We start from the raw sequence: 27,500 nt of genomic DNA on the forward strand, positions 1-27,500 counted from the left end.
AGGCAATCCCTAGAAGTCTTCAAAAAAAATCTTATTTACATATAATTCATTTCTTTTTGAAGCACCTGCATCTTTTGTAACGTATCTAACAAAAGCCAGAACAGGCAAGATTCAGGGAAACAAAAAAATTGAGTGATTTCCCCCCAGTGGCATAATTTTGTACCAGTATACTATAATAGCTTTAAATAAAAATTAGACATATAAAAAAGAATGTATAGAGAAGATGTGATATAAATATACAATACAGAAATGTCTGTCATTGTGTTTTAAGAAGAATCCTCCATTGTGTACAGGCCAATCAATTATAAAGTGATTTACATGTGGATTTCCAGCAGCTGCCCAAAGTAATGGACCATAGAAGCATTCTGTGGAATCACAAAAGTATCTCTGGAGTCTAGTTAATTTCTTGAAGTTTATTGGAAGTGTCTCTTTAGGATGAAAATATATTTTTTTAATCTGCTCACAATGCACAGAATTATCTGGGATTTTGAGAAGAACAAAAATAAAACTTTCTATTCTAAAACTGAAATAGCAAAAATGAAATGATGGGTTCCTACCTCCTCACTGCCTCTCACCCAGATGTCATGCCCCCAGCTGACTTGAACACCCCCATCTTCCAATGGTCTCTAGCATAGCTGGGTGCCTAGGGCCATTTGCACTCAGAAGCCAGAAGCCTGGCCCTGAACCCCTGCTCTTTATATCACATCAGGTCCCTGAGTTGTGCTGCTCTCACATCTATCTGAGCCAGACAGTCTTCCCTGGGAGAATGCCTCCCTAGTATTCCCAGTGCCTCAGCACCACTGGCAGCTTGTAGACCACACTGCACATATGACATTGTAGAGCTAGGTGAGGTCTGGGGTGAAATACCTTGCCAAGTATTCTGTTTTGTTGAATGTGAAACTAACTTGTCCTATTCTGTAACATAGGGCCCAGCCAACCCTCAGTAGAATAATATATTTTCAGTGATTTCTGAAAATGGGACGTGAAGCAGTCTGCCACATGGCTCATGTTTGCACATCTCCATATAGTTACGATTGCTGAATTTGACAGTATAACTCTGAATCTGATTAATTAAGAATGTGTAAAAACAAAGTTCTTGCATTATAGCTCGTTCCTTATCTTTGTGTCTTTTACTGTGATGTTGTAGAACTTGGATCATATGGAAAACTAAAATATTATGACACAATGACTGAAGAAGGTAAGAATGATTTTAGAATTGTACGCACTGGCTTTTTCTTTTCCTTCATTTATGGTGTCTGTTGCTTGCCCATTTTTAAGCTCTTTGTTTTCCTTTTTTGCATGACCTCAGTGACATTGTGTGGTTTCTTCTAAGTTGTGCATTTGTGTCTAGCTTCTGCCATTGTGTTTACTTGGAACTGGAGACGTGCAATACCATGGGTAATTACATTATTCCATTCAAATGATCCAAATCATCCTGATTATACAACACACTCATAGAAACGGTGTCAGCCACGTAAACACAAGTAAATACCCACACCCTCATAAGAGTATGTCTCCCCACACATATCTTGACCTTTTGAGGAATATATAATTTTTATACGTTACAAAACTCTTTGGGGTTTTACATGATTCTTGCCGACAAGCAATCAGAAGGTATTCTGGAATATCTTTCAACACAAGAAATTCCCAAGTGTGTTGCATATCTTGCATTCAGCTTCCAGTATTTCTTAGTTGCCTTAGCTTGCCAAAGATCTCCTAGTTGCTTTGCATGCACAAAGTAAGAGAAAGCCCCTTCTCAGCCCCTCTCCACTCTGGCTCCTGCACACAATTGGGTCCTTCTGCCTTCCTCTCCTGGGTTTATGGTCAGCCACAACAACGTGGCTAAGACATCGGACCACTAAATCTGGGCCCTGTCAACTTCAGGGGAGTGCAGACCCTTGAGCAGCGAAAGGACCAAGGACAGGACTAGACTATGGGAATACTTGCCCTTCCACCAGGAAATAGAAAGAGTTATTTACATCTTAAAAGGCTCCCAGCCTGGATGTTATCTGAGTCTTAGCTTGGGAGGGGGCCTTTGTTGGCTTCTACTAACCTGCCACTGATCTCCACTCTCTTTACAACACCCACCCACTGCCTTCCAGCCCAACTCCCATTTGCCTGGGCGCCTTCTGTCCCTGTCACTTCAGTGTCTGTTTCTCTCTTATTCTATTTCTTTCTTTCCTTCTTTTTCCGTTGGAGCAAATGTTGCTTATCTGTACTGTCCCTTCGTTTTCCCACTACCCCACACAATAGTGGTGTTTTCAATCTCATAACATTTCTTGCTAATGACTGGGCCTTTGAAGTAGGAAAACCCTGAAAGCACTGTCTGGAATAAGAACCAAGGCCGGTCCTTTGCAAGCTTGGCAAATGTGTTTTTGGCGCCCCATGGGTCACCTTTAACATTCTTTATTGACTTGATTCTCTTCCCCTCACACTTTTCCCCATGTCTTATTCTTGTGTGAACAGTTTATCCCCATTATGGTGATAAGCTGATACTATTTTCAAAAAGTTTTCTATGAAATAGTTTCATATCATATTACTAGGTATATTTCCACAACCAGAAAGGAAGAAAAGAAGGAAGGGAAAAGGGAAGGAGGAATAGCTAAATAAACTAAGAGAGCTTTTGACTTCGATTTCTTCACCATGTGGTTGCTGCTGTACCAGCTCATCCATGCAGGGTTTCCAGATCTCTTTGATGAACTGTTTCTTACATTGAACTTCTTTTGGAACCACTGTAGAAATTCTGCCTAAGATTAACCCTTCATCTGGAGTAGGAACCTTTGAAAGACTACAGTCTTCCAAACACCCCCCTCTGATGTCCCAATCAAAGGACACTATGGAACAGTGGTTAAGCCCTCTCAGCTCATGTCCTTTGGCATCTGCCTCCAGGACAAACCAGATTTGGCTTAAACCTAACTCTTGGATTCCATCAAAGATACTCAAAGTCAGGCTAGATCCTTCAGTTGTGAAATGGCCAGACTTTACTTCACATTTTCAAGGACCTCTCACCTCTCACCTGAAAATAATCATTGTAAGGCCAGACGTGGTGGTGCAAGCCTTTAATCCCAGCACTGAGAGGCAGAAGCAGGTGGATCTCTGTGAGTTCAAGACCAGCTTGGCCTACGTAGTGAGTTCCAGGCCAGCTGGGGCTACAGGGAGACCCTATCTCAAAAACACCAAAAAATAATCATCATAACTGTGATTTGCCTGTGCAATATAAAGAAGTGTCATAAAAATGAGGATGTTTGGAGCAATAACTATTGGCTCATTACCTTGAGAAATGCTCTCCTTAAGCATCTTTACCATTTTCCAATTGTGTCTATCCTTTGAGTAAGGCTTTATTGTGATAGCTCATGTGATGAGTCATTATTTATAACTTTTTCCAGGAATTCTCTGGACATGGTGTGAGGTCAGCTGCTTTCAATGAATCCTTTTTTTTTTTCCTCCTTAGTAGATCAAATGGAAAGATACCATCCATACCCAAAGAGGAATGGAACAGGGATATGAAGCCTGTGAGCTTTGCATCATCTCCCCAGCATCATGATCACACAAAGTATACTGTCAATGAGGAAAACCAATGCTCACAAAAGTATCTCAGAAGATGAGGAGACCAAGGCTCAGGGGAGCAAAGTTCACTCAGTGGTCAGTGGTGATGCACGACCTAAATTCAGGATAAGTCACCCAAAGCCTTGCCCTGTGCTGGCACAACATTTCACTGTGCAAGGTAGCTCTGAGGAGCACTGCCATTCAAGCTTGCTTTAGTTCCGGAACCAAAAGTCTTAGTGTCCCCAGTATCTTAGTTTCTTTTGTATTGTAGTAAAATACCCTGACAAAAGCAACTTAAAAGAAAAAAGTTTATTTCAACCCACAGTCCTCATGACCAGGACATCAAGGCAATAAGAACTTGAAGGAACATCACATCCGCAATCACATCCAGAGGATATGAATGCTTGTACCCAGCTCACTTTCTCCTTTTTAACAGGCCTGGATCCCATTCCAAGGAAAGGTGCCACCCACAGAGAGCACAGTGGGCAGATCTCCTTACCTCAATGAACCTAATGAACACAATCCCCACCAACATGCCCAGAGGCTAAATGGACCTCACAGACATGTCTGGAGGCTTGTCTCATAAGCAATTCCAGATCTTGTCAAGTTGACAACACTAGCTATCACATCCTTAAATGTAAGATTTAGGGCATCACAGAGCGGTCAATGAGCTGCAGAATAAAGCATATATCCCTATTGAACACTCTCCCATGAAAAGTTTACTGCAAAAAAAAAACAACATGCTTATACCAGGCAAAGTGACAGTTTTAGCAGTTTGTCCTTGCCCTGGAGGCTTTGTTTCCCTCCTTGAGCACTCAAGTGCCTTAGACTCCAAACTGTAGCAGGTCCTAGACCACATCCATTCTCTTCTACTCTGCTAACCAGATGCTAGTTTGTGTGACCATTTACTCCCCAAGACATCCATTCATTAACACCCAATATGAAGGTGGCACTAGGGTAGAGGCTGGTCTCTGGAGGTCAGACAAGCCCCCTGAGAACTCCTGACTCTATATTCTTAGATAAGCAACTTCAAACCTTTAAAGTTAATAACTCATAGTTTATTTCTCATTTGCATCTATCCAAACTTTATATCATTGTCACATTACAGAATTCTCAATAAATTGACCATAATTTCTTTTCTTAATATTACCCTAAATATAAATGTAGAAAGTTAGTTCAGGGTCCAAGAGATGGCTCAGCAAGTAATGTTCTGGCCACCAAGTCTGAAGACCTGAGTTCAATCTCCAGGACTCACGTGGTAGGAGAGAATCACATGCCTTGGTGCAAGCCCCACCCCCACCTTTACCCTATGTACAAATACAAAATAAATAAATGTGAAAGGGAAAAAATGTTAATTTTTTTTCTAGCTGAACCCAAGGTCTCGTGCATGAGACCAGACTGACCTACATTCCCCAGTCCCACTTTATATGATGGAACAAATGGATTTAAAGAACAGAAGTAGTCATTTTTGTTCTTTGGAGATAAGCATTTTATAGAGAAAGGAAGTGGCTAAGCAGATACCTTGACTAACATTATTCAAATCAGTTATGTTTGGAAAAGTCTGTCTGCATCATATTGTCCTGATATCATTACCACATAACAAGCCATTTGCAGAGGATTTCATTTTATCATTATTTTTTTAAACCAATCATTGTTCATTTGCTTAAGTAAAAAAACAAAGCTGAAAAAAGTTGTGAAAGCAAAAGTAAAAATTATACTTTTCCTTAATGAAATTAGCCTGCTCTGTAGTAACAACAGCCCCTTTACCAAACCAAGACTACATGTCTTACATGAATTACGGTATTCTAAATTAGACAAGTTAGATGAGTCTTAAACTAACCCAGTTTACTATCAAAGAGAACTGGACTTTGGAATACAATTCAGTAGTGTTTTCCATTGCCCAAGATGCATGCCCTAAAACTAAAGCTAGAAAAAGTACTAGGATTATCTGTGGCCTTTGCATTACATTTTAATCCTTGCTTGAATAGGTGAGACCTTCATATACACTCGTATGTCAGGCAGAATTTGTTCTGCAATAAATAGTGGAGACTCCAAATTAACAGTGTCATAATCAGATAGAAGCATAGGATGAGGGTGATCCAGTAGCTACAATAATCCAGAACCCAGGCTCCTTCCACTCATCCTGCTGCTTTACCACTTTCTTATACATGATGAACGTAGCACTGTCACCTCAAGGGCACCTCACAGTCCAAGTTGGCTGATGCTGAAAAATACTACATGACAATGGGCTGTACCCATATTGTAAACTCTACTGTGTAGATGATAGATGGGTAGATAGATAGATAGATAGATAGATAGATAGATAGATTGATAGATAGATAGATAGATAGATAGATAGATAGATATTGGTGATATATATGTAAAATAGCTATCCAAAACAGAAACACCAGCTCAGAGAGTATACATATTAAAAGTTCTGAATGTATTGATTTATACTCCTACTGGAAGTGCCTCAGAGAGCCTCAAAAGCAGATTTAAATAAATTATTTGAAAGATGTTTCCCAACTTCATTGCACAGCAGATAAGCCTTTGTAATAGAATACCTTTTAACTCACTTGTTTTAGAAACACAGATTTTTTTTTTTTTTTTGCAGAATTGAGTTTTTAAAGCTGTTTTAAAAGCTGTGATTGAAGCTCTTGTCCTCTCCAAGTTAAGGCTGTTCCTCCTACACAGAATATATCCAGTTTCCACTGCAACGTGTTCCTTGTTTAGCTCCAGACCACTAACATCCTCAGAGAAAGTCTGCAAAACACACTATACACTCCCTTTCCACCTTCCAGTGACCAAGGCAGGAACCCCACTGTGCACGGACACCATCTCTAGTACCGTGTTATGTTTCATTCATTCCAGTTCATGATTAAATTCATTCAGTCCAACCTTCCATGACCAGGGGATTTTTCAGGCATTTGAACAGATACTCTCTGGAAGGCTGGGCCTTATCCAGAAAACAAGTGTCTGAACTCAATGTCTTCTTCAGGGATGTATTCTGACAAGCATCTCCCTGGGGCTGGATCTTAGGAACACAGCAGCTTAGTTCATGTGCATAACCAAACTGACTAGCGAGTGCCCAGCATCAGGTCTATCAGAAAGACCAGCCAGCTCTGTTGGTAAAGCTACCATCCTCCTGAAGGCCCAGACCAGGGAATTCTTCCCATGAGAATACATCCACTGCTCAAGCTCATTGTGCCTTATTTTCCTGATCTAAACTGTCATCAGTAAAAGCAGAAAGATCAGACTTAGCAAGTGCAGGCTGGTTTTGCCATGCTGCATGTGTAGAAGGTGTGAAGTGGCAGCAGAAGGGAAATTGTGGGTGCTTCTGTCTGTTTCTGATATCCCTGGAGTTGAAAATGTTAGGCTGCCTTGCCTTCATCAGTCAAATCGAAATACATTTATTCTAAATTCACTCTTCTTCCAACACACATGAAGCTCTAAAAAAGAAAGAGTCAGTGTCTGCAGGATGCTGCCATGTTCAATTAAACTTGGTAAGTTTCTCCTGTGATTAAGTTTGAAATGAATGGAATTGTCTCATTTCAGGCCTAGGCTTCTATGTCTTAAGTCCCGGCATGTGCGGTATTTCTGCTGCAAACCCACGTTCAAACCCATGAGGTTTTCAGGTATCAGGTTGACATGTGAAGTGGGGGATTTAAAAAGAGAATAGTAGACTCCCCCAACCCTAAAAAAAAGCACTCATTTGCAGAGACATACTCGGAGCACAGGCCTTGACAAACTGACTCAGAAGAGACCTCCTCTATAGGAAATCTTTGGGTTAAATGTTGGCAAGTTTCAGGGTATGTGTCCTACTTTGTTAGTAGTGATCTTCAACCACTGATCTCTTAGATATCTCTAGAACCCATGGGATGGAAACAAAAGGAAGATTTTGAAGCTTCCCTGTGTAGGCCCTACCTGGCTCAGACTCCAAACCCAAGACTCAGACTTCCTGGAAGTTTTCTTTCATGAGCCATTTGTATCTCTATCTGAGAGCTAGAAATAGTCACAAAATGAAGTTCCTAAAATAACAGCAGGTGCAGCTCTCCAGCCACACGAGCCATGCTGCAAACTGGCCCTTCTCCTGAGACAGTATATTCTACAGTCCCATACATGATGGGGTTTTGGTTTATAAACTTCCAGTTTTTCCTGAACCTGATTAGGTATCTCTTTTCAAAGAATCTGAAAGCAGACAATATAACCTCTTAATGCTTCTAGTCTGCTAAGTTTCCAGCAATGTGTCTCTAGGCTTTCCTTCTTTCTTACCACTCCCTCCAACCCCCACAAAAAAAAAAATACAATGATTCAAGCTCTCCCCACACATGCACTAACATCCCCTTCTCTGTTGCTTGTAGTAATGGCACCACATCCTTAAACCCCATGGAGAGTCAACACAGTATTGAGAGACAGTCACGGCAAGCCTTCTGCTCATGCCCACACACTAGCTGTGGAAAGAGTCAGAAAAATACCTTGAGGTAGAATCTTATAGAATAAAGAAAGCAATAAGCATGGAGCATTCGAAGCCATGTGGAACATAAATGGGGTATAGGAGACAACATGACATCTGAGAGCCCAGTAAAGAGGCTATAGCCAACATCCAGACAGGGAAGCCTTACAAGAAAGAATAAAGGCACACTCAAAGGGACTTAGCATTAGCTGGGCATGGGCCTTTAATCCCAGCACTTGGGAGGTAGAGGCAGGCAGATCTCTGTGAGAGAGAGGCCAGTCTGGTCTACATAGTGAGTTACAGGCCAATTAGGGCTACAGGGAGACCCTGTCTTAAAAAGACCAAAAAAACAAACAAACAGAAACAAGCAAAAAAAAAAAAAAGGACGTGGCCAAAGGGAGCTTGCTAAGAGACTTGGGGCAATCAGTGTGGACATCATCAACAGAATGCACAGGCAGAAGAATAAATTCAGGAAGGAAGGTGAAGAGTGGAGTTTTTCAGAGAAATTTCCAAATGGAAATATGAGTCTTCTGGAGAATAGGGTCTAGTCTTTGGAACTTGTGGCCATTGAGGTAGCAAGCAATGGGATTCTCTAGAAAGAAAAGAGAATGGAGTAGAGAGGACCATGAGGATCCTGGAGGATTATTGACATTTAAGGAGGTTCCTAGAGGTTATGAAAATCAAAGGTGACTTTAAGGAAAAAAGTAAGGAAAACAAAAAGAGTGAAATCAAGTCATATGGAGACAAAAAGTGGCTGAAGGCAGGTTCCCCAGAGTAATGCTGATGAACACTAGGCACAGAGTTAACATGTGAACAGAGGAGACCAAGAACACAGATACCAGACTAGCCAGATCTTCTGAGAGTGATGCCTGCAAAGAGAAGGTGAGACCAGGACAGTGCCAGCAGGACCTACAGGCCCAAGCGGTACTGGATCATGACCTTGAATTTGACGAGAGAGGCCAAAACGAAGATTGAAGATGACTGATTAAGTCTGTGAGAGCAAAAGTGTGAATTTGAAACGAGAAGCAAAATATAACTCTTTTACGAAACAGTATGCCCCTGTTTCCACTGTTGAAGTAAGATGCTCAGGGTTACAAAAGAATTCATTCCTTACATATGGCCACAAGGGTCATTCTTATGGAACATAATTAAATAATTAACGGGGAGATCTGGATGTCCTTTCATTATGTGATGGGTTTGGCCACCACTTAATTATGTGTATATTCTTATTCATCACAGAAATTACTCCTATAATCGTGCCTGTAAATATAATGGCAATTGAATTGGGTTAATCCTCTCAATTATGAAGCTCTTTTACAAAGTGTTTACATAAGACAGTTTACAACAGTAGCTTAATTTCATTAATATCAATGTAGCATAATAAATGGTTTATATGCTACTTCCAAAAATGAAAAAAATAATATAGAGGTTATATTGCAAGATTATATCTAGAGATATAAAATCCTATGTTTTTTAAGATAAAATTATCTTTAAATACTTTTAAATATTATTTTTCACATTTTTCCTTTAAGTATAAAAATCAAGATGGTCCCTATTAAATAAACAGTTTCAGAGACTCTATAGGCTAGAAGAGGATCCATTCTTTTATTCCCTGAACTCCCTAACTCCTGCTCCTCACCCTCAAGAAGGCCTCTGTCAGAGCAAGGATCTGAGGTCCTTGTTACTAGTCCAGGCTGTGTGTGAGCTTTGCAATGGCACTGAATTAATCTACCCAATTTACCAAACACTACCAAATACATAGCACGAGTTTGCTGAAGATTTGTAATGCTAGCTTGAAAAGACTATGACTGGTAATGAGTGTCAGCAGAATGCTGATTTCTACCTGGAAAGGAGAGGTGGATAGCAAGAGAGAGACCTACAAGTTAGGCCTGGGCGAACCAGTGACCCAGCCTTCTATCCCCATCTCTTCCCAGCACTCCTCAAACCTCCTCCTCTGTTCCTTTCTGGTTGGCCCTGGAAACCCACAGAAGGGAGAACAACTGGTGTGGTCCCTGCCTTTTACTTCAGGACTGTAAATGCCCAGTGTACCCCACTGTCTCCTATTTATCGCTTAAGTGATCCCTCCACTTCACCAGATCCATGGCTTGGGGAGGTCCTGAGAGGGCTTACTTTGAATCAGCAAGAAGATACACTCTCATCTACTTGCCTAGACACAATGAACACAGGTTTTATTGGGTTTCACTGAGTGCTGAGGACACAGTAAGGAGGAAAACCCATAAAAAGCCCTGTCCTCACAACTTTTCTACTAGTAGAGAACAAAATAATCAATAGCAATAGTGATAATGAGAATAGCTCCTTTAGAGAAAGGAAAATAAGTTGGGGCTAGAGAGAGGAAGCATAAATCTAAAGAGGCTGCTCAGGGAGGCTCCAGTGAGACAGTGGCATTTGAACAGGTGCTAGAGGGAGGGAAGACAGTGAGCCTCTGGTTTCTGGGGAAGAGCATTACGGAGACTAAGGCTAGCTAATGCCATGGTCCAGAGGGAGAGGGCACAGTGTTCTTAAGAAACAGTGAGGAGGCTAGCATGGCTGGAGCAGAATGAACAAGGAGGGGTTAACAGACAAGGTCACGATGGTCAGGGATTGGATAAAATGCTGCAGGCAATTAATTGACTTTCACTCTGACCCGGAGATCCACCGCAGACTTTTCCACCAAGAAAGGATTATATCACCTGGTTTATTCATCCCTATGGGATGAGAAGAACCTGGAAGACATGGAGGTAAGGGAGGCAAGGAGACCCTAATGGGCTGAATTGCTCCTGGATGCTAACTGGACTCAGGGAGCAATGGAGCCAGGAAGGAAAAATGGGCAGATTCTGATATAATGTAAAAACAGAAACTGCAGATGAGAAAAAGAGAAGCGCTAGGGATGACCCATGGTGCCACACTGGTTCTGTCAGAGTCTTGTCAGAATGATGAGGGTCTGTCTGATTGGTCTGTCCTTTCAGAAGAAAAGACAGGGAACAAAGGAGGACAGAAGCTCAGGCGCCCCTTGGCTTTTGAAGCTACTTACCAAGCCATGAGCTTCAAAGGAAGAGACCGGAAAGGCAGAACTGCAAACACAGAAATAGACCTTAAAGGACTTGTTTTCAAGTTTCTCATCTGTTTCATTTTTTGCTCCCCAGTGGCTCCCTTTGCACCGTCTATTTTGTCCTATTTTTTTTCTGTGTTGCTGTTGTTGAGACTGTTCCATGGTGGCCTGGACCTAATCCGATCACCAGCCCTTTGACATCTGCCTATTATAGGGAAAGATGTGAAGGGATTTCCAAGAGGCTGTATAATTGATTAACAACAGAACAGAAGTGAAATTCACTTCCTTTGAGTGAGCAAACCCTCCACAGTTATTTTGAGGTGCAGCTTGGGGGTTACCTTGAAGTGATTAGGCCAAAGGTTCCAATTCCCTACTGTTTCTGAGCTAGTACTCATGTCCAGGAAGCCCTGAGCTCCGTCTTTTCCCCCGGTACTTCCTCAGCCGCCTCACAGCTGTCCTCTGAGGACACTCAGCTGGTACTCTTGCAAATTTCACATCAAGCTAAATTATATTAAAACTGTGTACCAGGTTTTGACGTAGGTGCCTCACGATTTGAGCAGAGTTTGCTATTTCTGATACTTCTAAGTATACAAAATCCATAGCTATATAAAAAGACAACACCTTCAGGGTTTATAACACAACTGAGGATATTTTTAAGGCTGCTTTCAATCAGATTAAAAATCATTCCTCACTCATCTTGAAAAGTATTCAAAAGTATCTTGAATCTTTATTGCCAAAGACACAAAGCTACCCATCCTTCTGTGCCCACCCTTAAAACAACATGAACTGGGCCTAACACTTAGAAGTGACTTTTGGGAGGCTATTTCAAACATGAGCCCCGATCCAACAAGGTCTTGGCAGTTTACATTGCTGACGGGTGTGGCCAATTCTCCCATCCTGCTTGTGGGGGATGAAGCCAACACAACGATTGCAACAATCCTAAAGCAACTCAGGCCTGCCCCACCCTTGCCCAAGACTCTTGGTTTTTCTTCTTATTTATAGAGAGCTCTTCCAATGCCATAGTGTGGCAGCCCTTTACTCACATTTTCTCACTTAAGCCTCACATTTAACTCTTGAGTCTACGATCTCTATGTCACCACCAAGAAAACTGAAACTCAGAGCTGCAGAGACTTTATCAAAACTCACCCAGCAGAACCAGGGAAAGAGCTAGGTGCCAGCTGGATCTACCCACCTCTCAATTACCTCAACTTCACCACAATGTAGTGCTGTGTCCCCCTCAAAGTTCTCCCCTGCTGGTGCTCCCGAAGGTACTATGTCTTCCCACCCGCAAGGCACAGAGGGACCTTCTGAATACCCAGGGACCTGGGGCTAGAGAGATGGTACAGTAGTTAAAAGCACTGGCTGCTCTTGCAGAGGACCCAGAAACTAGCTAACAACGTCCTTAACTCCAGGTCCAGGAGATCCAACACTGTCTTCTGGCCTCCTTGGACACTTCTCGAATGTGGCACATGTATATGCACTAATATGCTCATGCATGTAATACCAAGCAAGAGGCACAGAGGAACACCACATAGTGATGGTCAAATCAGGAGTCCTTTATTAGCCAGCAGTCAGAGAAGAGGATAATGCCCAAAAGAACATCCACCCCTACAGGAGGCAGAGTGGGGTTTATAAAACTTAAAACCACAATTACATCATGCTAGGGGCAAAGCCAATAACCAGAGTTACATCAGATCACCAGAGTTACACCAGACCAGGTCAGTTAACAAAGTGCTTTTCGGTTAACAAAAAGTTTCAATTAGGAAAAACAAGCTTCTCAGTATTGCAGAAACAATGGGCTCCATGGAGATGCAGGTATGGCTGGGTGGGAGAATGTGCTACCTAGACATGCTACCGGGCTAGTTAGAAGTTTCCCAGTATTGTAGAAACAATGTACCCCCTCAAACTACAGGCTGGCTGAATGCAGTTAGAGCAGGAGGGGTCTAGGCAGAAACACAAGGTGAAACAAAAGTCAGCCAGAACAAAATGTTCAACTTTGCCATTTCATACACATAAAAAATAAAATAAGTAATAAGGCCTCCCTCCTTTCAATTACACAGAAAACTAGAGATACTGCTGTTGCAGGAAAATCAGCAACATATAGGCAAAAAAAAAACTCACTTAATGTCACATGAATAAGACTTGCAAAATCCCAGCTCCACAGTCATCCCCGACTCTGTCTGCCATGGTCTTGTACAATTTGAGAAAACCAGGCCAGGTGTGGCCAACACTGCACCTAAGGAGGCTTCCTGGCAGAGTGAGTTGGGTACGCCTTTGTATTGCAGGAAACTGAGGTTGGTACATGGCTCAATGGCTAACGGCACCTGCCTCCAACTGCAACAACCTGAGTTCAGTCTTCAGTATTACATGACAAGAGGAGAGAACAGGCTCCCACAAGTTGTAGCATTGCACGTGCCACCTCAATATTAAAATGTTTTAAAAAATACAATTGATTGAAACAAAATAAATTTAAAGTCATGAGTTTATAATGTTGCTCAAAAGTTATTGTTTTTTTAAGAGGATATTTAGGTTTATGGCCAATGGAGCTGTGAGCAGAAAGAACCCCATCCTATGTCACCTCCACATAAGAGTTTACAGATTCTATTACTCTCAACCTGTTACACAAGTCACCGCCCTGACTGTGTGCCATGATTCCCATGCATGTGCAAGGGAGCGGCAATAGATACCTTCCTGTCATGTCCCTGCCTTAGAACTTTCCAGGTGAAACGTTTTCATTTGATTTGTTTCTAATTAGAAAAATAGAATGAAATCCTCTATTAATATGCTGCTGGGTAGCACGCCAATAAAACACGCCCAGTGGAAAACTGTGGGAGTGATGGTATTTTGAAGAACTCATCATGTCGGAATCTAGGCAGTAATCAATTTAAAATGAGACTCTTTTGTACCTTGAATGTTCCCAAGGAAGAAAATCAAAGATTATAAAGAAGAAATGTAGCCAGGCATGGTAGTGTGCGCCTGTAATCCCAGCACTCCAGAGGCAGAGGCAGGCAGATCTCTGTGAGATTAAGGTCAACCTGGTCCACGTAGTGAGTTCCAGGTCAGCTGAAGCTGCAGGAAGACCCTGTCTTAAAAAGATGAGAGGGAGGGAGGGAGGGAGGGAGGGAGGGAGGGAGAGTCAATCCAAGCTGCAGGACATTGTTACAGCTGGGCTGAGAACCACAGCTTTGTCACAGAATAAGACAACTATTCTGTGAATTTTGTAAACCTGAGAGAGGGAGGGAGGGAGGGAGAGAAGAGAAAGAGGTGCTGTGTGTCACTAACCGCTGCGTTTTTTCATACCTACTTTCTGTGCTTGTCACATGCATTTACCCATTAATATCGTCAATAGTGAAGGGGAAACCAGCTGTTTACAATGAGTACGCTGGGAATGGTATTTTTCCAGCACCTTTCCCGAAGTGTCTCACCACCAACATGCTCCATTGATCCTTCTTTGCCCTAATTCCCCAAATGGAATCAGTCACCTCTTTGATGCTTGCATAGCAGCTGACTCAGCTGATGTGGAAACTGCAAGGCCTGCTCCCAGCTCATATAGAAACCACAATGTTAGTTTGATAAATACTTGAAAACCAAAGTCAAGTCAAAGGACTGCTGGACTTGGCCTGTCTTCCCAACTGCATGGCAGTTTTAGGGATGCTTGATGCTTTCACTTATTTTGTAAACACCTGAGAAGGGGAGAGGTCCAAGTAACACCTTTCCTCTATGGTCCAGTGGCTTGATGTTCTGAAATAGAGAACTGGGCTAAAGCATCCAGCAAGGTAAGAAAGTGCCCTCCATACAAGGTTGGAGGGCATGTGGGTTTGACGGAGCGGCGTGGTAACTGCTGTAATACAGCTTAACTGGTGAAGCCACACACCTGCTTTGCCACGCTGCCTTCTCACTCTGTCTCCTTCTTGCCACTTTCTCTTGCTTCAGGGAGGTTCAGAGAAAAGGCTTCAATTCTCCACAAGATTGCCAAGAAGAAATGCCAGGTGGATGAAAATGAGCAGCAGAATGGGGCTGCCAATAATGTGGGTAAGTGGAAGGAGATGCCCATCCCCTGTCCTTCCATGGGGACAAGTGGGACTGAGAGACAGGGCCCAGAGCGGACACCCCTGACCCACTGTCACTTAGGCCCTTTCCTGAACAATGAAATGTGTCTCTCTTCCCCACCTGGGACAGGGCAGGAATGGACATGTATGTCACCAATATCATTGTGGGAAGTCCAACAGGAATAAAATGATTCTAGCCAAATCCTCAGGCACCATTATTCTAGAGGAGATCCTCTCACTTTAGGGTGCCATATAAAAGAGACACATCCAAGTCATTTAATATTTAACCAAAGGAAAGAGGCCTCCTTCTGTATGCTAGCCTGGTGAACAGATTATATAACCCTACCAATGTTGGCTGAGTACCCACTGAATTACCACTCTGTCCCCCAACAGTGACATAGTCCCTTCCAGTTGGTGTTTCCTCTTCTTTTGTAAGAATTCAGCGATATCAGAGCTGGGGAGATGGCTTAGTGGATAAAGCACTCAAATGGCAAGCATAAAGACCTCATCCAGATCCCCAGCACCCCACATAAATGATAGGTGGGAGTGGTGGCCCCCACCTGTAATCTCAGCACTTGGGAGGCAGCGACAGGGGATTTCTGGGTCAAGCTAGCTAAATAAACTAGCCAAACTAGAAATCTCTGGGTTCAGCCAGGGACTCTGCCTCAGTAAATGAGGTAGACAGTAATCGAGGACATCTCTGGCCTCCACCCACACACATGAACATGTGTGCCCACACACAGACACACTAACTCACATCACACACACACACACACATACACAACACACACACACACACACACACACACACACACACGGCTAGAGAGAGGCAAAAAGAAAAATTTATCAGCACCAGCCCAGGTCTCTCTTGGCTGAGGTCTCTAGAGCTCCTGTGTGACCAGATTGTGACATTCAGGCATCTTATTTTAACTTGGAGCATGGTGTTCCTCCTCTTCTGTCTGTAACTATAATATAGTTCTCAATTTTAAATTCAAGCTAAATTTAACCTAATCAGGATCGAATCTGTAAACGAAGCTGTTGCTCAAGTAACTAAAATTATCTGCAGCCAAAATTTGACAAAGTTTTGCACTCAAAATACATGACACTTCATAGACAGGTTTCTGCCTCTTGTATTATCTGAATTCCGTTCAAATGTCAACAAGGGTTACCTCTTCAACTTGGAGTTATGAATTACAGTTTTTGTCTGTTTCTTTCTGTTGCTCTGGATTTACGTTTCTTAGACTGAGCAAATTTTGGCTTTGTTTTATAAAATTGTAGAATCAGGACTCAAGAGATGGCTCAGTGGTTAAGAGCACTGACTGTTCTTGCAGAAGACCCAGGTTCAAATCCCAGCACCCACACGGTGGCTAACAACCATCCATTAACTCCAGTTCCAGGGGATCCGACACCCTCTTCTGACCTCTGTGGGCATTGTATTACACAGGTGCATTTACATACACTTATACACATAAAATAAATATTATAAAATAAACTTGTAAAGTTACATTGGGAAAAGTTTTGCCTAATTAAGTTTTACTTGTGAATCTTGAGTTCGGTTTTTTTTTTTTTTTTTTTTTGGAGGGAGTCGGGGAGGGAACCAGCACCAGCCCAGAACTTTGTACATAGACCAGAATGACTTTGAACTTGTGGCTATCCTCCTGCCTCTACCTACTAAGTACTGAGATTACCCACATATGCTATTATGCCCAGCCCAAAGTATCTCAAATTATTTTCTTATGCTCTAGTGATAAAAAATAGTTCTTCTGAAATTGTTAGAGAAAAATAAAACATTCTGAACCTCCATGAGCTGCTCACATCTGGTGCTGTTAGGGGCTTCTTGTCCCTGTAACCTTGACCCTGTACCACAACTACCATTCCCTTCTGATCCTGAACAGTTGGTGTCAATGAGAACCTTTCTATTTCGCTCCCACTGAAATTCCAGCTGAACCTGGAGGTGCTTCTCTTAACCATCAAAGATCCCTAGAGAAAGGTAGTTACGGTAATGGAGGTTCAAATAATTTGTTTCTGGATTGCCGGCTCTTTCCAGGCCGGGTGCCCAGGCTTTGTACACACTGTCTTACCGTCCCTGCAGTCATGCTCTTTGGTCATGGTGGTCACAGCAGCAGCAGCAGCAGTAACAGCAGTAGTGGTGGTGTTGGCATGACCTCAGTCCCACAGGTGAGGAACCCAAACACCACAGAGGTTGAAGCACTGTATGAACTACAGAGGAACCTATCTGGTTCCTAGTGTGGCAAAGTCCCTGTGCCTAGCCATGGACTGTACTTGCTGACCCATGCCTCTAGCTCCTTCTTACTCAGGAGTATCACAGATGGGCTTTGTCCAGCTCCCCCTTGCCTTTCCTGAAACAGGGGGTCCACTGCAGAATATGCTAAGAGCAGTCTCAGGTGTTGTAGAAAGAGGAGCTAGCCAAGCCCTCCTTCCCAGCCACCAACCAGGCATGGCAGTTTCCTCTCATGAAGCCTGAGCACTGAAAGCAGCGCCTGGCCATCAGCCAGGTGAACAATTCACTTCAGGGCCTGCCAAAGATGGTGGCTTAGTAGTAGCAGACCAGAGCCTAGGACCCAGGACCCTGGCTAACAAAGCTTGCAGAGGGCCGTACAAAAGCTTCTGGTATAAAAAAAAATAAAATAAAAAAGCCCGGTCCAGAGTCTCACAGCTGTTGCAGTGCCTGAAGGTCTGCAGCTGTGTCTTTACGTGGCCTGTCACACTTTGGAGCTGATGGCCTCTCCTGACGACATACTTAATGGAAGCCAGAGCTATGGAAGGGAAAGGACGATGTGCTAGTGCTAGGCAGTACCGGCAGACGCAAAAAACCCTTTGCCAGTGCCCAGCACCAGCCCAGGTCTCAGACGCCGTTCTCTTTCAGACCAGTATTTTAGCTGTTCTTTCCAAAGTAACCTTTTACTCCCATTGATTCCGTTTGTTTTGTTTGTGTTTAAATTATGCCACAGAAAAAATCGAGCTCCCCAACAGCACAAGCACAGAAGTCGAAATGACTCCGTCAAGCGAAGCTTCCGAACCTGTGCAGAACGGCAACCTCTCCCGCAGCAGCGAAGCTGCAGACGCCCCGGTATGGCCCCTCCCCCTTGTCGTTCAGGGCCGCTGTTCTTCCCGATGTCTGAGCACAGCGGCGCAGGCCCTGCACCACCGGTGGAGGCCCAGCTCCCATCTGGGTAGACACACAGGAGGGCTGGATTCATGCTTGCATGTCTTTCTCAGGGCCTCGCATGGTGCAACCCCCATGTACATTGACTATGTAAACTCTCTAAAGCATGGTTTTCTCAGTGAGATTGAGGGACCCATGTATCAGACTCTTCTAGGAATGAAAAAGCAGGTCTTAATCTATGTAGTGTGCTTAAATAACAGAAAGCCATTCATACCTCCATGAGAGCTTTCATCTCTGTGGTTGAAATTAACACTCTGTGCCCCACCCACTGTTCAGTGGCAAAGCTGATGAACTGTTCTCCCTAGTAGTAAAAATACTTAGCATTTATCAAGTGTCTACTATGTGTCCTGGATGTGGTACTAAATGCTTTGAGAATGCTGGTCTTCATACCTCAAAACTTAAGGTGGTGCATTTGTATCCTCATTTTACAATCAGGAGCCCAGCTTAGTGAAATGATGTGGTTAACAGGTTACCTAGCTGCCAGTAATGAGCTGAGACCTGATCTCAGGGCTGTCTAAATGAAGTGCCTGGGTGCTGGGAGAGATGGCTCAGTGGTTAACAGCACCGGCTGCTCTCGCAGAGGACCCAGGTTCGGTTCCCAGTACTCACATGACGACTAACAACCATCCATAACTCCAGTTCCAGGGGATAGTGCCCTCTTCTGACCTCCACAGGCATTGCACAACACCAGTGCACTTACATACATGCAGGCAGTAATACACTCATACACATAAAAAATAATAATAATAAAATATTTTTAAAAAATGAAGGGCTGGAGGGATGGCTCAGAAGTTAAGAGCAATGACTGCTTTTGCAAAGGACCTGGGTTCGATTCCCAGCACCCACATGGTGGTTACAAACCGTCCTTAACTCCAGCTCCAGGGGAATCCAAAATCCTCTTCTGACTTCTGCAGCATTGCACAACATGGGTGCACTTACTTACATGCAGGCAATACATTCATACACATAAAATAAAAATAAATAAAATATTAAAAAAAAATGAAAGGGCCTGGACTTTTCCACCATGAATGCTGCTTATGGACCACAGTTGTCTACAAAGCAGGCAGAGCCATGCAGTGCTTCCTAGATTTCTAAGGCTTGTCCTAAGCAAGTGAATCAGTTTCTAAGACATGAGCTTCCAGTTTGGCATCTTAATCAAGCATCATAGGTCAAGGCTTCTAAAATTTAAAGGCACTTCCCCAGGGACATGGAGAAGGTCTGGCATGTCAAAATGTAGATTCAGACTTGCCAGCTCTGGAGTAAGGCCCAGGGTCTGAAGTGGAAGGGCTCACTGATGGTGCCCATGCTGCTGGTCCAAAGGCCACACTGTGAGTAGCATTGCCCAAAAGTATGCAAGCCATTCTCATCCCAGAATCTTCTGAATGAACTGTGATGCAGTACCCACAAAGAGAACACGGGCAGGGTATTCCAACACCCTCTTCTTTACATCAGGAAATACTCTGCAATAACAGCAATCTGTACTCAGGAAAAGATGTGCTACTTCTTGCCTGTTGCCCTTGAGCTCTAAGAATAATATAGAAGGCGAGTGTCGCTGTTTATGTTCCCTCTTCTCTGTGTCCTCTGCCTCCTACCCAGACACCCGTGCTTCCTACACATCAGCTCAGCAGTGAGCCGGCAAAGCAGCTTATGTCCACATGGATAAGCAGTGTGTAGCAGCAGGAGGCAGGCCCCAAGGACATCTGGCTGCCCTTGGGGCTGGCACGGTCACACGTGTTCAGAGGGCAACATCACCATGCTACTTCATCTGGCTGATCAAGGGGCATCTGTGTCCCTTCAAGGGAGGATTTTGCTACAGAGAAGTAAGAGTCTCACTGATCCCTCTGCAGAGTACCGTGGGTCTCAGGCAGATCTGTGCACCATGCTGGCATAGAACACTCCAGAACAGCCAAGCCTTCAAAGAGCCCTCACCATGGCTGATTGCTGGCGCACGCCAAAGCCACCAGGGGCAAGCTGCCACCTGGCTAGCAACTCATTTCCTCATCTCTAAAGCACAGATCCTAAAAGTACAACCTCATCAGGGTTCTTATGAGATTTAAATATGCTCTTATCATAGACACGTGCTCCAGCTACTTATATTGTGTCTGTTGTTGCTGCTTGCACTCCATTCCAGGTACCCCCTTCCCTGAAGGAGGTCATTGTAGGTAAAAGTGAAATGCGATTGTATATGTGCACACTGTTTGGGGGTACTCAGAATAGAAATACAAAAGCCAACAAACTACTGGTAGCTAATTTGGCCCAGGATGATTAGGGAGGTCTGCACACAGTGCTCTGGGAGACTGCAGAAAGAAATTTACCCTAGCTAGAGTAGGCATAAAAAAACTCCATAAGAGTAACACTGAATTTGTCACTCAGAGAAGAAAGAACTGGAATGGGAACTTGTGTGGACATATTTTTAAAAAGGGAAATTTATGTTTCGTGGCTGCTGGGCAAGAAGGCAGAACTAGAGAAGAAATAAAGGCCGAGGAGGAAATGTGTGTTGGCTTGAGATTCTCCACCTGTTCAGTTGACCAGAAGGTTCTTATTGTTCATCTGGGTCAGGTGATATACTAGGCACAGGAAATGGAATGTTCTAGCAGAGTCAAAACTTTTGGTTTGGTTTGGTTTGGTTTTTAGTTTTTGTCAAAAAACAAAAAGGGAAACAGTAGCAGCATATGGGACAGAGACCATGTGGACCCTAATGCCTGAAATATTTACTGTCTAGCCCTTTACAGGAAAAAAAAAAAAAAAAAATGGCCGTGCCTGATACAAACCATCTGCAGTCTTTAAAGAGAAAGAACAAGCAAAAACAAGGACACAAGGACACTCTCACTACTGATTTGGAATGATCAGCAGCACGTGTCAAGTGAAAAGGGCTCTGTGCCAAAGTGTGTCTTTCCTGTACCACAGGATGGTACGCTATTTTGTCTGCTGAGGGGAAAAAGAGGGAACTAACATGTGAGCATTTGCTTGGAATGCTACTAAAGAAATTAGCCACATCAGTTACCTCCAGTGCAGGGGACTGGCACCGTGGCGCTTGAGTGAAAGGGTTCTTAATATGTTCTTTTCTATAGATTTTACATATTGAACTGAGTAACTGTTGTCTATTCAAAAGAGGGTAACAACAATAAAAACGATAATGAGTTAAACTGGCCCTGGGATGTAGCTCAGGTGTCAGAGTGCTAGCCTGACATACATGAAACCATGGGTTCCATTCTTGCCTCCACATGAAGGGGGCACCTATAATCCAAGACAGAAGGATCAGAAGTTCAAGGTCCCGGGTGTGCTGGTGCATGCTTTCAATCCCAGCATTTAGGAGGCAGAGGCAGGCAGATCTCTGTGGTTTTGAGGCCACCCTGGTCTACAGAGTGAGTTCCAGGTCAGCTGAGGCTACAGGGAGACCCTGTCTCAAAAAGACAAAAAAAGTTCAAGGTCCTCCTCAATTACATATTGAGTTCAGGATCAATTGGGAATACATGAGACCCTGTTGATAATAATAGGTTAAATTAAAACAACATATTTTTAAATATTTTATTTGTTTTCTAAGTGCACCTGTGTGTCATGCAATGCCAGAAGAAGGCATCAAGTTGCCTGGAACTGGAGTTACAAATAGTCGTTAGCCACCACGTGGGTGCTGGGAACCAAGCCCAGTTCCTCTGAAACAACAGCCAGTTTTGTTAACTGCTGAGCCATCTCTCCAGCCTCAATCTTTCTTTTTTAATTACATATATATGTGTATGTCTGTGTGAGTTTATACATGTGAACGCAGTGCTGGAGCCCCATGCCCCTCATGCTCACTTGCAGGCATTCTCCTGAGACTCTTTAATTAACCTGCTGTTTGAAAGTCCCAATTTACAAGTGAGCTAATGTCAAGTTGGCATCTTGGCTGAGAGGTTTCTCCAGCACACGCTTTTCCATGACAGGAAGAGCTTGTAAGAAAAGCCCTCAAAGAGGGAGCAAGCCCCATGCGCAACAGGGCTTCCTTCATTCTGTTCTACATTGAGCACTGTGTCTTCTCCCAAACTTCGAACCCAACGTTGTTGATATAAGCACAGAGAAAGGGATTGGAGCTTTAACAACCAACCCAAATTTTCAACGTGGATAATTTTCTCTGTCCAGATCCAGACAGCATCCAGGTGATGGCCCTTGGCCACATGCCTTTCTGTGCTGTATCTCTACCCTCAACCTGAAAATGCTGCTCACAGCAAAGCTCCAGGACATAACTGATGATTCCACTTTGTGTCCTACATTGTTTTTGAGACAGGGTCTCACTGTGTAGCCCCAGCTGGCCTGAACTTGGTATGTCGACAAGGCTGACCTCGACCATGTGGAGGTCGACCTGCCTCTTCCTCCCCAGTGCTGAGATTAAAAGCACACACCATCATGCTCGGAAATGCCCTGCATTTTCACACAACATTAGGTGGGGTTTTTTTTCCTGTATTGCAGCTCTGATTTCATTTCACCTGAGATTTCTCTCTATCCTTAGGAAAGTCAAAATTGTCCTTGCTTTGGCCTAGATATATCTGCAAGTAAGCAGGTTTACGTAAGAAAACTGCATTCCTGAACAGATGTGTGGGTGGATGGCTGGATGAATGTGTGAAAGGAAAAACTGACATAGGATCTATGAAATGAAGACTCTTCTTATGTCCTCCCTTTACAATTCAAATATAGCCGTACTGTTAAAGCCCTGGCCTTCATCTGAGAACTCAGATCTGATATGTTTCTCCCTAGGGTTGCCTTCTCCAAAATGCATTACAATTGTTTAGGGTCTACTTCAGGAAGCCCTGAGGTGCTAAGAATGACCAAGCATTAGGTGACTAAGTTAAGGACGACTAAAGGAAATATAATAGAAATGACCGTGAGCTTGAACTTATCTTTAATTTTTTTTCTTTTAAAAAATTATTACCTTTAATATAATAGCAAAAATTTTATTTCTGTAGTGGTGAGGCTCAGCACAGGATTTGGGGACCTCAAGGCCTCCTGCTATTCCGTGGAAACATAGCTACATCTTGAACGTTTAGAAACAGCCAGATACTGTATTTTCTCCTGTTAATGACACTATCCATCTCTTGAAACATCAATGGAGCACAGAAAAAGGATTCTAGCAAACAATAAATAGTAGAGAGTGACACTGTGTACCTGTAACCTAACACAGCCAGGCCCTGGGGCAATACTGAGAGAAGGTGCTGAGAGACACCCTCGGGGGCCAGGCTGTCTCGGTTGTATGACACCCTTAGAAAAAAAACCAACTAGTGTCAGAGAAAACCCTAATCGTCAAACAAAACTTAAGGGCTTTTACAGACATGCCATTTCCAGTTCTCAGTTTATACATATGTATTAAAATTTTTATTTTATGTGTATGTATAATGCCCGCAGAGGCCAGAAGATGGCTTCAGGTTCCCTGGAACTGCAGTTATGCATGACTGTTAATTACCATGTGGGTGCTGGGAACTGAACCCAGGTCTTCTGCAAGAATAGCCAGTGCTCTCAACTGCTGAGCTGTCTCTCCGGCACCAGTTTATACATTTGTATTTTCAATTTTTTTAGTTGTATGTGTAGGAGTATTCTGACTGCATGTATGTAAATGCACCCATGTCATAAAATGCCCATGGAGACTAGAAGAGGGTGTCAGAGCCCCTGGAACTTGAGTTACAGATGGTTGTTAGCCTCTATGTGGGTTCTGGGAACCAAACCCAGGTCCTCTGGAAGAACAGCACTCTCTTAACTGCTGAGCCATTTCTCCAGCTCCATATAAGTGTTTTTAATGAAAACTTGAGATCCAATTCCTATATATCTGATAACCTAGACAGTATTTACCAAGTGCTTAAGATTCATTCTCAGGCCTCTTAACATATTTAAGATAAATAGATACAGATTTAAGACTCTTGAAAATCTGCCTAAGTCTTGTTAATAATTTGTGCTTTCTAAGGAGTTTGGAGAATTACGTTGATCCTTCACATGATAAACTAAGAATTTATTATTAATAAAAGGTAAAAAATCTTCCTCATCACCACCATGGAAAAAATAGGGACATTAATATCCCGCTGTAATGAGAAATTTCAATTTAACTGGCGATAAAGTGATGGAAGTGAGTTTGTGACTGTTTCTATAACTCTCCAGTTAGAGTTTGTTGGTTTTACAAAGCTCATAAAAACTACACAGAAACCGATTTACAATAGCAATGCAAGAAGAAATCCATCTTGTCCACAGGTTGTTCCTCGGAATCACTTGGGCAACATGTAAAGTGAAGGGAAGGAACTCCGCCCAGCAGAGGCTCTCCACCTGCCAGTTCTGCACGCTTACAAATGCTCTCTTGCCTTCCTAAGAAAACTAAGGTTCAGACAGCTCCATCACTCATAGCAAAATATCCTGAAACTTTTTTTCTTCTGTTCAGAGTCCAGTACAAGATTAAATTTTCAGGTTGCCATTGCTCAAAAGAACCTTAATATTCCGTGTTTTGTGTGCTGGATATTTTTTTTCAACTATATGTAAAACAAACCATATGATGGTATTATAAGGGGAGTGAATTATTTCCTACAAAGCAGCAAAGATGTGTCATTTCTAAAGAAATCTGTTTCTACGTAAAGGTTAAATCTGTCAGTTCAGGATGTTCACACAGAAGGCAAGACAAACATCTCAGATGGTGCTCCCTTCCAAAGGGATATGCATTTGAGTAAATATTATTACTTATTTTGTGTATAAGAGTTAATGGACAGGAACCTAGACAATAAAGGCAGATTACAGACAGTGGGGAAAATTGGTAGAAAACATGAATGCAAGGACTCCTCGAGGATTTGTGCTGAGATTCAAAGTTAAGTTTTAAAGGACATTGAAAAACAAATTATATTAAGGGAACACAATGATTTATTTCAAAGTCAAAACATCTACTCAACAATGAAATCTTTGAAAAATGTTAAATAGTTGTGTGGCTATAGCGGTAGTCTACTCAGGCCACAATAACAAAATCCTATGGAGTAACATAAACAACACAAACTTATTTTCTCACAGATCTGGTAGTTACAAATTTGAGGTCAAGTTCTGGCAGATTTGACCTCTGGTCCCAATTCTCCTTCTGGCTGCAGTTAAATATCTTCTTACTAGGTCCCTTACATGGCCTGTCCTCAGCACATGCACACCTGGGAGAATAGGAAGACGCACAGAGAAGGGATCCGCCTGGAGAACAGGAAGACGCACAGAGAAGGGATCCGCCTGGGGAACAGGAAGACGCACAGAGAAGGGATCCGCCTGGGGAACAGGAAGACGCACAGAGAGGGGATCCGCTTGGGGAAGACTGGGATCCTGTCTTCTAAGGAAACTAATCCTTTTGGATCAGGGCCCTATCCTCATAACCTCATTTTAATTACTTCCTTAGAGGCTGGATATACAGCTCCCCTGAATAAGCAAGACTTCAATATTACTTGCAATGCTTAATAGTCAGCCAGGACTCAACTTTTATGTTTAAATAACCAGTCTTCCAACTGTGGCTCTCTGGTTTTCCATCATCTACTCCAACGACTTTTTTCTCCCAAACTCTCCCCTTTTCATTGCCTTTTCACAGAGAAAAGGCAAATGAAGATTTACGCGGAGGCTTCAGAGAGCCATCCCAGAACTCTGAGATTGCTTTGAAAATGATTCAGCACACCTTGTTTGGCAAGTCCAAAAATTACAATCTCAAGATGCCAAAAGTTCACATTCCATGATGACATTGAGACTAAGCTTCCAGTCTTCGGATCTGGAGACCAAATGATTCACAACCCAGTAGTTGTGAGAGTCAGTGGTGTCCGTAATCCATGCTCTATTCCTGTAGTCAGTAAAAGTACATTTGTGGAGCAGAAAACAACTTACTGTCCCTGTCCGTCCCCAGCATTTCCTCTGTGCTAGACATGGGTGACTGACGCCTCCATAGGCGCCCTGTGGAACATCTCTTGGGAGGCACTTTCTGTCTAGCCTGGTTGTTGACTGCAGAGCCTTTCATTCTTTTAAAGCAAATTTGTGCGTCTTGGATAATTTTGCCTTTAAGAATCAAGCTCTACTATTGTTTTCAACTCTGTGCAAAGCTCAGAATCAAGGTGTCACAATATTTTGAGTCTTGTCATCAGCTTAGAAGCATTGTTTCTGATAGAAAGTCAACTTAAAGTCTACCTGCTGAATAAAATAGTGTTTCTTCTCAGGGCTGTGGAATTTATCTTTTGTTGTATTTACAAGAGCATTCTATTTCTCCATTTTAACTAAGAAAGAAGGAAATTAGATTGTTGGTATCATTGCAGTCAACAAATGCTCATTAAATACCGGGTGAGTGAAAAGATGGGGGGACCAAATCTTCCAGCTTCCACTTTCATATCAAATACTTGAATTGTAGAATTTTAGTGTTGAAAATGTCATTACAATTCACCTAATCAAATTTCTTTCTCCTAGATGTCTTTGAATATTTTATTATCCTGTTTTTTAAAATATTTTATTTATTATTTTTATTCTATGTGTATGAGTGTATTGCCTGCATCTATGTGAGTGCACCCATGTCATGCAAATCCGCAGAGGTCAGAAGAGGGCGTTGGATTCCCCTAGAACTGGAGTTAAGGACAGTTCATATCTGCCATATGGGTGCTGGGAATTGAACCTGGATCCTCTGCAAGAGCACCTCTCCAACCCCTGAACTATGTTGTTTTTAAATTATTTTATTTATTATTTTTATTTTATGTGTACGAATGTATTGCCTGCATGTATGTGAGTGCACCCGTGTAGTGCAATGCCATGGAGGTTAGAAGGGGGTTTCGGATTCCCCTGGAACTGGAGTTAAGGGCGGTTCGTAGCCACCATGTGGGTGCTGGGAATCAAACCCAGGTCCTCTGCAAGAGCAATCAGTGCTCTTAACTGCCGAGCCGTCTCTCCAGCCCCAATCATATTTTTTAAATGATAATAAGCACTATGTTTTGAGTATTTGCTGTGTGCCAAACACTATTCTAAAGTGCTTTGCATGACTTGTTTCAGGTAATTCTTCAAGAATTCAAATTTACACAGCTTTGTCTGACTTCCGTTTAACAGGCAACACATGAAAGTGGGTCTGTGTCTACTGAGCCCTTCTGTAGCTATCCTTTCATTAGATAAGGAACAGCTTTTCTGGGTGTGATAGGGACATCTTCTTTGGGAGCACCGTACAGGCTCACTGCCTTGTAAGGCTATTGCCCTGACACACAACTTTTCACCAGTTCCTATAGAGAC

At 42.9% G+C, this 27,500-nt stretch overlaps 1 protein-coding gene across 3 annotated transcripts in view; it reads left to right on the top strand.

Moving 5' to 3' along the window:
* The window catches only part of Slc24a2 (solute carrier family 24 member 2), a 246,747-nt gene that overhangs the window by 193,600 nt on the left and 25,647 nt on the right, over positions 1-27,500 (top strand). For 2 of the 3 annotated variants that reach the window (XM_008845529.2, XM_029569597.1), the window contains 3 exons: positions 1,148-1,198; positions 14,982-15,080; positions 18,070-18,188. In XM_008845529.2, coding sequence (XP_008843751.1) covers positions 1,148-1,198; positions 14,982-15,080; positions 18,070-18,188 — 269 coding nt within the window. The remainder of the gene's footprint in view (positions 1-1,147; positions 1,199-14,981; positions 15,081-18,069; positions 18,189-27,500) is intronic. The other variant, XM_008845530.2, reaches the window with a different exon arrangement.

Source organism: Nannospalax galili, unplaced genomic scaffold, assembly GCF_000622305.1.
Source record: "Nannospalax galili isolate Female #2095 unplaced genomic scaffold, S.galili_v1.0 scaffold1082, whole genome shotgun sequence".
NCBI classification, from domain to species: Eukaryota; Metazoa; Chordata; class Mammalia; order Rodentia; family Spalacidae; genus Nannospalax; species Nannospalax galili.